The 16,603-nt window shown below is 40.3% G+C and overlaps 1 protein-coding gene across 1 annotated transcript in view; it reads right to left on the bottom strand.

Annotated features, from left to right (window-relative positions):
• Nucleotides 1-16,603, bottom strand: part of paxbp1 (PAX3 and PAX7 binding protein 1) — a 256,815-nt gene that overhangs the window by 2,282 nt on the left and 237,930 nt on the right. The window contains exons 16-17 of the mRNA XM_039744927.1: nucleotides 1,500-1,646; nucleotides 1-155 (exon numbers count right to left, since the gene is read on the bottom strand). Coding sequence (XP_039600861.1) covers nucleotides 1-155; nucleotides 1,500-1,646 — 302 coding nt within the window. The remainder of the gene's footprint in view (nucleotides 156-1,499; nucleotides 1,647-16,603) is intronic.

Raw genomic sequence — 16,603 nt, 5'->3', positions numbered from 1 at the left:
CTTGCAATTCTTTTTTCTGTATCAGAAAGACCAATGCTGACCCTGTATATTGTGCTGGTTAAATGTGCAAGGAAGCGGCAAAAATTCTCTAAATGGGGGATAGTCTGTTGCCCTTTTTGATTTGAAAACCACTGCATGGGAAAACATTCCACCACCTGTATTAAAAAAGAGAGAGAGAGAGATTGATTATCCTTTCAAAATACAGTTTTGCAAACTAAAATAAAAGTTCAGCAACACTTAATTTCCCATATTTTAAGAATATAAAGTGGTACAGATACACTTACAAAAAGTAAAAATAAAACAAGTATTTTTCAAGAAATTAGTAATTAATAGCAAGTACTAAGAAATAAACTTAAACCCAAATTAGAATCTAAGGGTTCAGGAAATATATGAATAAACGTTTTATACAAAGCACTGCTTGAATGTTAGCCCTACCAACTCTGTCGATAAATCATATCCAGACTGCTTATTTAATCCTGAGTCATATTAAGAACATGAAGATCTTGGGCTGCAGTGGATGAAAAGATTCATCCCCACACAACAGTCATAAAGCATAGTCTGATACAAATGAACTACTAGTTGCAACAAAGATAAAAATAATGCAAAATAACAAATAGGAACAGAAATCAGGTGATGAAAATAATGTAATCATGGTAGAGATGCAGCTCTTAATGTGCAACATGCACAGCATCCTAGGAGTTTATTTGGCAGTTTACATAAATAGGAAACATTTTATGATTATATTGCATTCTATGACACTCTGATTCCATCTAATGGTAATTTGTTTCACCTCTCTAACTTAATATGTTGATTATATAAACATTTCCATTTGAAAAATGAACCACTTCATTGTACACAGGGCTACTGACTATTAAATGAGCCAATATAGCAATCATCTGTGTGACAGGCAATATCTTTAAGTAACTAAATCATTAACCAATGGACCACCCTTCTAAAACCTTAATATTATTTAACCTGCTTTTAAGACTCAAAATCCTTAATTTTTTTGGGAAACAGCTGCTAAACAATAATGAGATGCAAAGTGAGCCAGCAGCTACCAGCTAACTCTGGTTCTCAAACTCTGCTCTTGGAGATAAACAATGTTTGTTCCAGTTATCTTTTGATCTACACAAAATTTCTTGAAACAAAAATAATCAAAGTGAAAACACTTTAACCATAGGTTAATGACTTGCCAAATGAAAAAGCTATAATGGAGGCCACAAAATCAAAGGTAATAGTTTAATAGTCATTGAGGATCAACAAATTTGGGAAAACAGTGTGCTAATCTGTATTGTAAGCAAGCAAGGAATAAAATTACTCAACCAAAGTAACGTACCCTAAAGAGAAAGTGGTCAAACAAACAAGTCGCACCCATCAAAATAAACAGATTATGCATAGAAAGACAGCTTTATTAGACTATGTTTTAATTATTGAAACATTCAGAAATAGTAATTCAACATATATACTTAAAATATTTTGTTTTAGGGAGAGAAACTTACACTTTGACATTTTAAAATGCAGTCTTCCCCAGGATCAGAATTCTGAAGAGCTAGAAGAATATAACGATTCAATAGGCTGTCCAATGCCAGTTCTCTCAGGCATTTATTTGAAAGAATTCCATGCCACATGAGAATATTCTGAAGGAGCTTGAAGTGTGTGTGTGTTGGGAGAGAGAGACAGAGAGACACACACAAATTACAAACTGACTTAAGCTTGACTGGAAGCATAATACAATCAATCACACTACAGAATCACTAACATTTTCTTTGCAGCAGTGTGAGGCCCCATACCCACCAAACCACTTCAGTAGTTGCAAAAAGTTTTGGCAGTGACACAAATGTTGTGTTTTGCAAAATTTTAGGCTTCAGTTTTTGTGGTGGCAATTCACATTGTTTTTATATTATTGTGCAGAGGTCTCTGATGCATATTAATTCATTGAGAACTTCATTAGCCTAAAAAGTTATCTCAAAAAAATCATTTTCACTTATTTTTTCCATTTCACAAAATTATTAGCTAAAAGTGTCCAGCAAGGACTGTCTCCTCCTGAGGAGTCAGCTAAAGAATCGTGCTGATACCAGTGCAGAGCTTGCTCAGTACTGGCAGCAGGTGGGTGTGAGTGCATCTGCTTGCACATTAAGGCGAAGAATTTTGGACAATGGCTTTGGGGCAAGAAGGGCAGCAAAGAAGCCACTTCTTTCCAACTAAAACATCAAGGACAGACTGACATTCTGCAGGAACTACAAGGATTGGACAGCAGAAGACTGGTGCAAAGTTATTTTTTCAGATGAATCCTCCTTCCAATTGTTTGAGACATGTGGAAAAATAGAGTGTTTGTAGAAGGAAAAGATGAACTCTACCATGAGTCCTGTGAGCATCCCGAGACAATCTACGTTTGGGGTTGCATCTCATCCAAGGGAGTGGGCCCATTCACAATTCTGCCCAAGAACAATGCCATAAATAAAGAACGGTATCAAAACGTCCCCCAAGTACATCTCCTCTCAACAATCCAGACGCAATTTCATGATGATCTGTATATTTTCCAGCATGATGGAGAACCATGTCACAAATTATGATCAACTCCAAGCAGATAAAACGCAAGAATGGATCAATATCAGTCTGGATTTGGACCAGAAGCTGATATCCAGCATACCATAGCGAACTTCAGAAATTATGAAGAAGGGTCAGCACTGTAAATATTGACTCTTTACATAAATTTGATGTATTTGCCAATTAAAGCCTTTGAAAGTTATTAAATGTTTATAATTGCCCTTCAGTATACCACAGAATTGTAAAACAAAATCTGAAAATTCTGAAGCAGCAGATTATCTGGGAGTGAAGTGGAGTTTTAGAGTGGAAATAATAGATCATTATTTGGAATACACGCATTTCACATGTGTTCCGTTTCTACAGTAATCCGTGTAAACACATTTTTAAAACAGAAACGTTTTTCATATTGTAGTAGTAAATGACAAAATGTAGGCATAAACTATATAATGTATGAAACCTGAAATCCAAATATTAAAGAAACACTTTCACAAAACGTACAAATATAACAGAACAAGTATGCTTTTATTCAAAAATATAACTGCAGAAAAAAAGCCACCTTAGCATGCCACGTCGACACATACTTAATACAACTGCCATGGTAGCGTAATGGTATCAACTGCTGACTAGTAATCAAAAGGTCATGAGTTCGATCCTGCACGACTCAGTTTTGAAAAGTAAACAGCTCTTATTCTTACTATTTTAGAATAAAAACACATTTGATTTCAGTGTGTAACAGCCAGTGTAATTTATGATACTTGTAAAGGTTAGTTTTTTTTTTAATTCACTTTTCATTCTCTCAGAAGTGTTCGGGATCCTTCCCTACCCCCCACACTGCTGTTTTCACATAAAGACGCACTATAGCTCTACAGCATACTTGTGACTGCATTCTCGTACCAATGCTTGCGAACTGAAGTGCCTGCATGCACTTTTTGTGGCATTACACGTCTATTTTTTGAGCATATCCGTGTTGCTCAAACACAGGAACATATGTTGGTGTAGAAGTATAACAAAACAAGTGCACTTTTATGCTAGACTATAAGTGAAGAAAAAATAAAGCAAGTTACAGTAGGCGGTTGATACGATAGCTTGTGTGATGCAATGCTAAGAACTGCTGATTTCCGATCCGTGATGTATAAAATCATCACATTCAAATATTAACAATTCCCACACACCCTTCCTACATTTATGACATGTGTACTTGTTGCAGTGTACACATCTCTCTGTGCTATGGTTCCTATTACACTGAATGAGCACCTGACACTGTACTTTCTTCCCTATATAAATAACATTCAAGCTATAGCGCGTCGCCAAATAAATCACATTTGAGCTATAGCGCATCTTTATGTGAAAACAGCAGGAGGGGGGGGATCGTGAACACAACTGAGAGAATGGAACTGAATTTAAAACAAAAAAAAAAGAAGCTAACCTTTACAATTATCATGCATTTACACTGGCTCTTACAGACTGACTGAAATCAAATGATAGATAGATATATATTTTATTAATCCCAAGGGGAAATTCACATAATCCAGCAGCAGTATACTGATACAAAGAAACAATATTAAATTAAATAGTAATAAAAATGAAAAAATGAAAAAAAAAACCAAATAAATAAATAAAAAAAGCAGACAATAACTTTGAGTAATGTTAGTGTTTACTCCTCTGGGTGGAACTGAAGAGTCGCATAGTGTGGGGGAAGAACGATCTCCTCAGTCTGTCAGTGGAGCAAGACAGTGACAAAAGTCTGTCACTGAAGCTACTCCTCTGCCTGGAAATGACACTGATCAGTGGATGCAGTGGATTCTTCATGATTGACAGGATGTATGTTTTTATTCTAAAATAGTACAGTACATGCAATATTATTTGAAAACGAACAGCGTCAGATCGGGTTTGAATACACGCTGATGCTGTTACAGAAGGCATCAGCTTATTCAGTACAGCAGTTCAACGCACAGTACATGCAATATTACTTGAAAACGAACAGCGTCAGATTGGGCGCATATTCAAGCCCGATCTGACGCTGTTCGTTTTCAAATAATATTGCATTAGTGCGATGATGTTTTTACATATATTGTCTCTTTCATTATTCTTGTGGTTTGTAATCAGTGACCGCGTGTTTTTCTCCCCGATCTTGCCAGTTCGCACACGTTGCTGTATGGTGGTGTTTCTTGATAAACAGGTATAAAAAGGCCAATTTAGGCATTTATCTGACCTTGCTAATAATGTTACCATCGATTCTATGAAACCTTTGCCAGTTGCATTTGTCAAAGGAGATTTGAAGACAGGTGACAGATGGTGCAAGAAAAGCTGATGGTATATGAATCAATAGACAACACAGCCACAGGGGATGCAAAAACAAGTTTGTTTCTTTGTTCCGTTCCCAAGCCTGGATAAATGCGGAGGACTGCGTCAGGAAGGGCATCCGGGGTAAAATTTTGCCAAATCAATATGCCGACAACAATACAAATGTACATAATGGATTGGTCGAGCCCCAGGTTAACAATGAAAAATTAGGCTACTGTTGGCTGAAGAAGGAAAAGATGAGGGGGGAGACGTGTCCGGAGGCAGGAGAAGAGGAGAAAGGTAAAGAGAGTGGAACTGAGGGTAGTAGCTTTGAATGCTGGCAGTATGACTGGTAAGGGGAGAGAAGGAAGGTTAATATATTGTGCGTGCAAGAGACTAAATTGAAGGGGAGTAAGGCCAGGTGGATCGGAGGTGGATTCAAATTGTTCTATCATGGTATGGATGGGAGGAGAAATGGGGTAGGGGTTATTCTGAAGGAACAGCATGTCAAGAGTGAAAGACAGAGTAATGATTATGAAGCTGGAAATTGGAGGTGTGATAATGAACATTCATCAATGCATATGCCCTGCAAGTTGGGTGTGCGATGGATGAGAAAGAAGATTTTTGGAGTAAGTTGGATGAAGTGATGAACAGTGTATGCAACGGACAGAAAGTGGTGATTGGAGCAGATTTCAATTGACACATTGGAGAAGAGAACAAAGACGACGAGGAGGTGATGGGTAGGTACGATATCAAGGTGAGGAATGAAGAAAGTCCGATGATAGTGGATTTTGCTAAAAGGATGGGCATGGCATGGTGGTGAATACGTATTTTAAGAAGAGGGAGGAACACATGGTGATGTGCAAGAGTGGATGAAGATGCACACAGGTAGATTACATCCTATGCAGAAGAGTCAATCTAAAGGAGATTGAAGACTGCAAAGTGGTGACAGGGGAAAGTGTAGTTAAGCAGCATAGGATGGTGGTCTGTAGGATGACATTGGAGATCAAGAAGTGGGAGAAAGTGAGGGCAGAGCCACGGATCAAATGGTGAAACTTGAAAAAGGAAGACTGCAAGGTTGAGTTTAAGTGGATGGTAGTGAAGAGTGTGGAAGATAAATGTTCTCTTCGTTCCCTTGTACTAATTCATTTCTGAGAAGTAAGCTTTACGAAACCATACATTATGTAAAAGCATGCTTTGCTGAGCAAAACAGAAAAATATTTATCCAAAAGACTCAAGGTCTAAGCATTCCACACGAGTCTGCCTTCACATTTTTCCTTAGTTTACATCTGAACGCCATAACAAAGGGGCCAAGAAATCAAGTTGCACAAGGAGCATTGAAGGGGCTCAAGGATTGTGTATAATAAACGTGTTGACTGTTGCATTTCATAATGATATTAAATCACGCATTCTAGAGGTATAAAAACTTTACCCCACCCAACAGACGGGGTTCAGAAGAGCACTGACGCTGCCATGTATATTGATTGTCTGCTTTTCTGAAACTCTTCTCACTGTGACTCTGCAAAATAAAGCTGCTTTATAACCACACCTGCTGTCTTGTCTGAAGTCTTTGTCCACAGTTTTTTGGCACCCAAACGTGGGGCAGGAGACGGGCAGACGACTCCTCGAGCAGAATCGTCCAGAGGACCATAGTGGAGCCGATTCCGGCCAGATCGGGTCCAGCTACGGTAAAGGTTAGGACTGGCCTGCCTTGGGAGTTTCCTGCGTGGGGAGTCCCTGACCTCCTCCTAGCCGATACAAGGCACAACTTGACGGGCATTTCCAGGCAGCTGGACGGAGTCACGGCGAGTAGATCGGGGGATTCCCATTAGTTTGACTGGTGGGCCGGAAGTAATATGAATACAGAAAGAAAAGGAATAGAAAGCATATGCAAAATAAGGAATTAGAGATCATACTGTATCAGAACCATAGGAGGGTTCTACGGACTCATGGAAAGTGGCTTTTGGGACCCTACGGAAAACGGCACAGTATGAATGTTAGCAAGTCACCCCTTGTGAAGTGGAATAGAAAGGGGTGAGTGGCACGCTCCTAAAATAATAAAAAGGAATGGGGGTGAAAGGGCATAGTTAAAAGTTTGTGTCTAAATAAACAGGAGGTCGAGTTTTCCATCCGCTGTCTAGTTATACTCTTGTCTCAACGGGTTGCTCAGGTGACAGACTATACCCTGGCAGATTGACGCATACAAGGCGTCTGATGAAGGGATCGGGGTAAAAACCTCCATATCCTGGACTCCACGCTGAGTATTGATGTAGGATTCTGCTGATGCGAATAAACGGACAAGAAGTCACCTTGCTAACGCTTTCTTTTCTATTCCTGTGCACCCCGACTCTCAATTCTGGTTTGCCTTTACTTTCCAAAACCGCCGTTGGACATGGACCGTCATGCCTCAGGGATATACTGAAGCCCCTTGAGAATATGGACACAATCTTGCTCAAAATTTAGAAGGCTTTTGGCCAGATAAAGACAGTGTATTGATACAGTATATAGATGATACACTCACCTAAAGGATTATTAGGAACACCATACAAATATGGTGTTTGACCCCCTTTCGCCTTCAGAACTGCCTTAATTCTACGTGGCATTGATTCAAAAAGGTGCTGAAAGCATTCTTTAGAAATGTTGGCCCATATTGATAGGATAGCATCTTGCAGTTGATGGAGGTTTGTGGGATGCACATCCAGGGTACGAAGCTCACGTTCCACCACATTCCAAAGATGCTCTATTGGGTTGAGATCTGGTGACTGTGGGGGCCATTGTAGTACAGTGAACTCATTGTCATATTCAAGAAACCAATTTGAAATGATTCGAGCTTTGTAACATGGTGCATTATCCTGCTGGAAGTAGCTATCAGAGGATGGGTACATGGTGGTCATGAAGGGATGGACATGGTCAGAAACAATGCTCAGGTAGCCCGTGGCATTTAAACGATGCCCAATTGGCACTAAGGGGCCTAAAGTGTGCCAAGAAAACATCCCCTACACCATTACACCACCACCACCAGCCTGCACAGTGGTAACAAGGCATGATGGGTCCCATGTTCTCATTCTGTTTACGCCAAATTCTGACTCTACCATTTGAATGTCTCAACAGAAATTGAGGCTCATCAGACAAGGCAAAATTTTTCCAGTCTTCAACTGTCCAATTTTGGTGAGCTCGTGCAAATTGTAGCCTCTTTTTCCTATTCGTAGTGGAGATGAGTGGTACCCGGTGGGGTCTTCTGCTGTTGTAGCCCATCCGCCTCAAGGTTGTGGCTTCACAAATGCTTTGCTGCATACCTCGGTTGTAACGAGTGGTTATTTCAGTCAAAGTTGCTCTTCTATCAGTGTGAATCAGTCGGCCCAGTCTCCTCTGACTTCTAGCATCAACAAGGCATTTTTGCCCACAGGACTGCCGCATACTGGATGTTTTTCCCTTTTCACACCATTCTTTGTAAACCCTAGAAATGGTTGTGCATGAAAATCCCAGTAACTGAGCAGATTGTGAAATACTCAGACCGGCCCGTCTGGCACCAACAACCATGCCACGCTCAAAATTGCTTAAATCACCTTTCTTTCCCATTCTGACATTCAGTTTGGAGTTCAGGAGATTGTCTTGACCAGGACCACACCCCTAAATGCATTGAAGCAACTGCCATGTGACTGGTTGATTAGATAATTGCATTAATGAGAAATTGAACAGGTGTTCCTAATAATCCTTTAGGTGAGTGTATAATGGTGTGTAGTACTACTGAAGAAGATTGTGCACATGATACTCAGAAATTGTTATTATTTTTAGCACAAAATGGCCATAAAGTTTCTAAAGCAAAACTGCAGTTTATTCAAACTACCGTTAAATATTTAGGTCATGACATTTCTTGCGGAACAAGAGCTCTCTCTAGCGACCGTATAAACACCATTCAAAATCTTCCTAGACCTGTTACAAAGCAACAAGTTATGTCTGTATTAGGCATTCTAGGATACTGTCGGCAATGGATTTTAAACTTCACTGAAAGAGCACAGCCTTTGCAAACTTTAGCAAACACCCCTGATCTCCCACTTTCTTTTCAGGTGGAATGGAATGAACAAGCTGAGAAGGCTCTGTGTGACTGAAAAAGTGCACTTCTCTCTGCACCTGCGTTGGGACTGCCTGACTATTCTTGTCCATTCACTCTGTTCGTGGACGAAAAGGGGGGATATATGAATGCAGTTCTTACACAATTCTATGGAGAAAAACAAAGGCCAATAGCCTATTTTTTGAAAAAATTGGATCAAGTGGCTGCGGGACTTCCAACCTGTATCAGAGCTGTAGCAGCCACAACAGAGGCCGTGCTAACCAGTACAGATATAGTGCTCATGAGCCCCCTAGTGGTAAAAGTGCCTCATGCTGTACACTCCATTTTAGTACAGGCTAAAACCTCACATCTCACTACTGCTAGGGCAATACACTATCAAAATGTAAACTGTATGTTGTCAAACATTACCATAGAAAGGTGCTCCACATTAAATCCAGCTACTCTTCTTCCAACTGAAGAGGAAGGGGAGCCCCACAACTGTTATGACGAAATAACTAAGGTTATAAAACCTAGACCAGACCTACAGGAAACACCCTTAGGAACAGGGGAGATAATTTTTGTGGATGGATGTTCTTTACAATTGGAAAATGGAACACCTTCAACCAGTTATGCAGTGGTCAAAGGTGACCACTTGCTGGAAGCAAACCGAATTTCTTCAAGTTGAGTGCGCAGGCAGCTGAGTTGATAGCCCTCACCCGAGCTTGTCAGTTGTCAGAGGGAAAAATTGTAACTATCTATACTGATTCTAGATATGCTTTTGGAGTCTGCCATAATCATGGGGCATTATGGAAACTCAGGGGATTCAAGACCAGTACTGGCAAGCCCATTCAGCATCAAAAAATCCCTCTTAGAAGCTATAACCAAGCCATCAAAATTGGCTATAGTTAAATGCCAAGCCCATACTGAAAAACAAGATCCCATTAGTAAAGGAAACAAACTGGCCGATCACTTTGCGAAACAAGTTGCTTATGATAATACCCCAATTTCTTTATTCCAACAGACAGATGACAGAGATTCCGGTAATTTAGTCATTTCTTTACAGAGTTCAGCTTCAGAAAAAGAAAAAAGAAACTGGTCTAAGGAAGGATCATTGGTCGATGAGATCTGGACCCATAAGCAAACTAATAAACCTTTCCTTCCTAAAGCTTTTTTTCCAGGTATGGCAAAAATTGCACATGGCCTGGATCACACTGGAAAGGATGCAATGGTTCAAGAAGTTGAGAGACATTAGGAAGCATTAGGCTTCTCTAGATATGCAGAGCAATTCTGTAAACGCTGTGCAGTATGTCAGAAATTTAATGTTAGAAAGGGTATTCAGGTAAGTCCCGCCGTTACACCTAACCCAATGGGTCCATTTGAACACCTTCAAATGGACTTCATTGAATTAACACCATCAAAGGGGTATCGATACTGTTTAGTAATTGATGATGTGTTCTCCCGATGGGTGGAAGCTTTCCCTTCCAAACATGCAGATGCCGAAACTGTGGAAAAAGCTTTGATAAAGGAAATCATTCCAAGATGGGGAATACCACAAAAATTGCAGACTGATAAGTCATTTTGTGAATTCTATAATTAATGAATTGACTACTTGGCTCCAGATAAATGTACATCATCATTGCAAATGCCATCCTCAAAGTGGGGGTATAGTAGAGAGATGCAATGGTACCTTGAAATCTAAATTGGCTAAAATCTGTCAGCAAACAAATTTAACTTGGCCTGATGCTCTACCCCTGGCCTTGATGGGATTAAGGGGAAGAACACATCTGCGGTTAGGGCTGTCGCCATTTAAAATTCTGACCGGACGGCCCATGCCAGTCGGCATGGTCATAGGTAATGTTACATTGCATACTGTGGACAATGATCTTCTTTCCAGTCTTACAGGTCTCCGAGCTTCTCTGAAGGAAGTCCACGAGCAGGCGAATCAGGCCTGGAGAACTAGTCCTCCATTAATGGACTCCCGATTCCGTTAGGAACCTGTATTCTGGTAAGAGATACTCGAAGGAAACATTGGCAGCACCCTCGGTGGAGGGGACCATTCCACGTTCTGCTGTCGACACCACATGCTGTTAAAGTTGAGGGACTGCCTGCTTGGATTCATGTCACACATTGCAAAAGATGTCACCCTTGATTGTGGTATCCTTGTTGCCGCCATATCCTGAAGATGTACAAACTGGGTTAACTGGAGAATTTACTTTTGCCTGGTGTTTCCTTATCGACATGTGAACGAGTGTGCCCTGTGTTAGGATGGCATTCAGTTCAAAGGTTCCAGTGCCCACAACTTTGATAGCTCCCTGTCATATGCTTTCTCCAGGTACACAAAGATGCAATGCAACACCCTCTGGCCTTCCCTATACTTCTCCATCAACATCCTCAGAGCAAACATCACATCTTTGGTGCTCTTTTTTGCCTGGAGAAAGCATATGACGGGGAGCCTCAAGGGGAACTGTGGTATTGTACGAGTGGCGGAGAAGTATGTAAGAGCTGTACAGGATATGTACGAGGGAAGTGCGACAGTGGTAAGGTCTGTGGCAGTAGTGACGGATGCATTCAAGGTGGAGGTGGGATTACATCAGGGATCGGCTAGGAGCCCTTTCTTATTTGCAGTGGTGATAGACAGGTTGAGAGACGAGATTAGACAGGAGTTCCTGTGGACAATGATGTTTGCTGATGACATTGTGATTTGTAGTGATAGTAGGAAGCAGGTTGAGAAAACCCTGGAGAGGTGGAGATATGCTGTAGATAGCAGAGGAATGAAGGTCAGTAGGAACAAGACAGAATTACATGTCTGGAAATGAGAGGGAGGTCATTGGAATGGTGAGGATGCAAATTGTTGAAAGTGGATGAGTTTAAATACTTGGGATCAACAGTACAGAGTAATGGGGATTGTGGAAGAGAGGTGAAAAAGAGAGTGCAGGCAGGTTGGAGAAGAGTGTCAGGAGTGATTTGTAACAGACAGGTATCAGCAGAGTGAAAGGGAAGGTCTACAGGACGGTAGTGAGATCAGCTATGTTATATGGGTTGGAGACGATGGCACTGACCAGAAAGCAGGAGACACAGCTGGATGTAGCAGAGTTAAAGATGTTAAGATTTGCATTGGGTGTGACGAGGATGGACAGGATTAGAAATAAGTACATTAGAGGGTCAGCTCAAGTTGGATGGTTGGTAGACAAAGTCAGAGAGGTGAGATTGTGTTGGTTTGGATATGTGCAGAGGAGAGATGCTGAGTATATTGGGAGAAGGATACTAAGGATAGAGCTACCAGGGAAGAGGAAAACCTGAGAGAAGGTTTATGGATGTAGAGAGAGAGGACATGCAGGTGATGGGTGTAACAGAACAAGATGCAGAGGACAGAAAGATATGGAAGATGATGATCCATTGCTGCACCCTCTAATGGGGGCAACCGAAAGAAGAAGACAATAGCTGGTTTGCCTGATATTTTGATTAAGCAGAATTCTGAGTGGAACAAAAGATACATGCAGGGAGAGGGGAGGCTGAGGATGTCTGAGCCTATGATCCTTTTGCTCAAATCTCCTATTTTGAACATTGCTTTTGAAGGGGAAGACCTGCAACAAAACCTCTGTCTAGGTGCTGACTAAATTTAATTTGGGAAAGGTGGTGGAAGAGGGGTGTCAGTCAGCATATCATTTTATCAGGTTTGTTACATTTGGTGGTATTATGCTTGGATAATTGTATGGAAGAACCATTAGCTACTTCTTAGAAATTAAAATTCTCAATTGAATAATAATCCATTGTTTCATAATTCTTGTGAACCAGTCTTTGTCCGTGAAATTTTCAAGGTGATGCACATAAGGTACCAGTAAACCCCTGATTCTCTAAAGAATTGCAAATCCAAGAATAGCAATCACTTTCTGTTCCATCCGATCTTTGGAGGAATGAAAAATGATGGAGGGTGGGAGCATCCTGGGAAAGTTTTCATTTAATTAAATCAATATTTATACTAAAATTAACCAATTAATTAAAACTAAAATTGAATTGTTATATCATTTAAGTCCAAAATGTCTTTGAGCTGCTGTACTTATAAGTTACAAAAAATAATAATCAGAGTGGAAAGGTTTAAATGAAGTTAATTGGAAACAAAAAATTCATAAAATGGTAAATTCAAAATAGTTAATCAAAAATTTCCTTATACAACATTTTTGGTAAAGATCGTTTCCTGTCCTTGAATTAGCTCTCCCCAATATGGAGTAGTTAAAACCTTCACTTTAACGTCACACGAACACCAAATAGGTAAATCCCTACTTTGTCCTTGGGATTTGTTGATCGTCATGGCAAGTGCAGTCTTAATGGGAAACTGGCGTTGTTTAAGTTTAAAAGGTAATTCCAGGTCAGAACTTGTAAGGTCAATTCTAGGAATCAAAACAGTATTGCCAGTATGGGATCCCATAAGCACTTGTGCCTCAATAACATTTTCTGTCATGCTGTTCATGACCAACCATGTACTGTTGCGGATTCCGGCTTGGAGATCTACCTTACTAAACGAAGGTTGTGTATGCGGTGGTGTGCGCGTTCGTGCGGTGGTTGCATTGTGCACGGCTTGCTTCTGGCCTCTGCCATCTGTGCATATATACAAACATTACTCAACGAAGTTTGTATATGCGGTGGTGTGTGTGCGTTCGTGTTCGGGCAGCAGTTGTATTGTGACCTGAAGTTTAGTTTACAGGTTGTATTGTGTTGTTTGGGTGCCACCTACGGACTCTGGGAAGCGGCTTGGTTTGACTCTTGGGGCGCTGTGTGCATGCGGTTTTGGAGCCACCTGCTGGGTTTGACTCTGGGGTGCAGAGGCACTGTGCGCATACGGTTTTGGCGTCACCTAGTTCCCCGATCGTGATGGTGGCGCATTTGTGTGCTGATGTAACCATGGCAATGGATCCCCACTTGGAGATCTACATTACTGAACAAAGGTTGTATATGCGGTGGTGTGCGCGTTCGGGCAGCAGTTGTATTGGGCACGGCTTGATTCTGGCCTCTGCCATCTGTGCATATATACAAACATTACTAAACAAAAGTTGCTTATGCGGTGGTATGGCATTCGCGTTCGGGCGGTGGTTGTATTGTGACCTGAAGTTTAGTTTACAGTTTGTATTGTATTGTTTAGGTGCCAAATACTGACTGTGAGAGGCTGTGTGCGTGTGGTTTCGGTACTTCTGGCCTCTGTGCATATATACAACCTTCGTTTAGTAATATAGATCAGATTTTACTAATGCCAGCAGTTTTTGTACTAAACCAGAATTAGCCAATGAAATGGCCTATTCCTGCAGCAGCTTCATAATTATAATAGGACATGACATTCTCTCCTTTACTAGTCAAATATGTATCATACAGTTCGGTCCATAAATATTTGGACAGAGACAACTTTTTTCTAATTTTGGTTCTGTACATTAACACAATAATTTTGAGTGAAACAACTCAGATGCAGTTGAAGTGCAGACTTTCAGCTATAATTCAGTGGGCTGAACAAAAAGATTGCATAAAAATGTGATGCAACTAAAGCATTTACTGCTTACTTTTGAGCCCCTGAAATAAAGGGATTGTGTTAAAAAATGCTTTAGTTGCCTCACATTTCTTTCATTTTCAGTCTTCACTCAGTCATGTTCACGCTTCTCCCCCGCCCTCACCTTCTGATCTAACTAACAGCACAAGTATAAATTCACACCTGATCTGATGCTGTTCATTTTGAAATAATATTGCATTAGTGCAATGATGTTTTCTGATTGGTACTATTCAGGTCATAAAACGATTTCTTCAAAATGTCACATATATTGTCTTTCTTTCAGGTGTGTAATAGAAATGACAGCACAGAGAGAAGTGTGTACATTGCAACAGGTACACATGTCGTAAATGTATTAAGGATGGTCCTTGCGTGTGTGCATGAACTGTTAACATTTGAATTTGATGATTGTATATAGTGCTGAACTGACCTCTTCTTTCCTCTGCATGTCCTGGTGTACAAAAGAAACACCACCACAGAGCAACATTTGGGGACTGGCAAGATCAGGTTGGGGGGGGGGGAGAACACGCGGTCACTGATTATAACCGCAAGATGTTATGCGAATGAATATGAATAATGTTGCATCTATGCCACAATGTTTTATGAAATGTACTATACAGGGCATAAAATGAGTAATTCCAAATATCATATATACCTATGTCTCTGTTTAGTTTTGTCAGTGTGGCTTTGACATCATGGACCGTAAGGTGCATACTAATTCATTGTGAGCAGGAACACTCAATAAAACTGAATAAAAAAAATCAAGTGAAAGTGAGATACGAAGGCGGCAAATTCATCCAGATAAGAGAATGTCCAGTTCCATTGCCTCAAAATTTCACTCCCATCTATAGTTATTCTCAGTTTCAAATAAAAAGTAACAGAGTCAGAACCCTGGTGGGGGTTGGTAGTATGTATTGTGATCGTGACTCACAGAATAAAAGTGAAAAGACCTAACTTTTACAAGAAATACAAATGTACACCGGCTGTTACAGCCGCAAACCAAATGTATGTGTTTATTGTATAATATTAACAATAAGAGCAGCTCAGTACTGAAAATGGTAAATATACAAGGCAGTCAGGATCAAACCGGGGGACTCGAGTACAAGTCAGCAAATCTTACCGCTACACCACAGAAGCTGTTGTATTGTCCTTGAACCTTTTGTGAAAGTGTTTATTTGATCTTTGGACTTCAGGCTTCACATATAGAGATTAAGCCTAAATTTTGTCATTTATTATTAAAATCTGAAAAACGTTTCTGTTTTAACAATGTGTTTACACAGATTATTGTAGAAATGGAACACATATGAAATGCATGTGTTCCAAATAACGATGTATTATTCCCAAACTAAAACTCCAGCACTTCATTCCTAGATAATCAAAGCATGAGCTGGGAGAAATTTGTGCACGTTCTGCAGTGGTAGAGGGATGGAATAGCAGGCTGCTTGCTGCTTGTCTTTATCGGCACATTTATAGAAGAAAAGACGCTGACGGAGAGGTGTGAAGGGATTTAAGGTAGGCCGGATTTACGAGTTTTCCGTAGGCTATGGTAATTCTAGTGTTAAGGTAGCCTGGCATTATTACTATTTTTGTAGGCTTCAGGGATTCTAGTGTTAAATCCAGCAGCATACTGCCAACCTTCAAGGATACATTTCCACCAGAAAAAGGAGCTGTGTACTTTCTGGTATCTTTAAGTAGTAAAGAAGTCCTGAGGAAAGGGAAAGCAGCATACATTTCATGAAATTAGAACTCACTGCAGCTTTCCAGAGAAGTTACAATGCAATGTTTCTAAAATATCATTACAGTACTACACAATCTCAATGCTCTGATTAGTCAACAGGCCAGTCTGAACTCAAATTAATAGCAATAAAGATATCACATTATTTACACAAATAAAGCAGGGATTCGATGAGTGATTGTACTTTTACACAGCAGGTGGCACAGTGGTTCGTTTGTTATTGCTACTGCTTCAGAACTTCATTGATCTGGGTTCTCATGTTCCAAAGAAGTCAAAATTATTAGGTTAATTTCCAAGTCAAAACTGAGTACATTCATTTACCTTTCAATGGACTATCACCCTACGTAGTATTAATTATAGCTGATACACAATGTATTTAGGATCTTTGTAATTGATTAAAGCACATATGCCTGGATTATTTTTGTTACTTTGTATTGTAGGTACAAGCCCGTAGTCT

This window comes from Polypterus senegalus, chromosome 2 (genome assembly GCF_016835505.1).
Source record: "Polypterus senegalus isolate Bchr_013 chromosome 2, ASM1683550v1, whole genome shotgun sequence".
Lineage (NCBI taxonomy): Eukaryota > Metazoa > Chordata > Cladistia > Polypteriformes > Polypteridae > Polypterus > Polypterus senegalus.
This window is presented reverse-complemented; position numbering and strand designations above follow the sequence as displayed.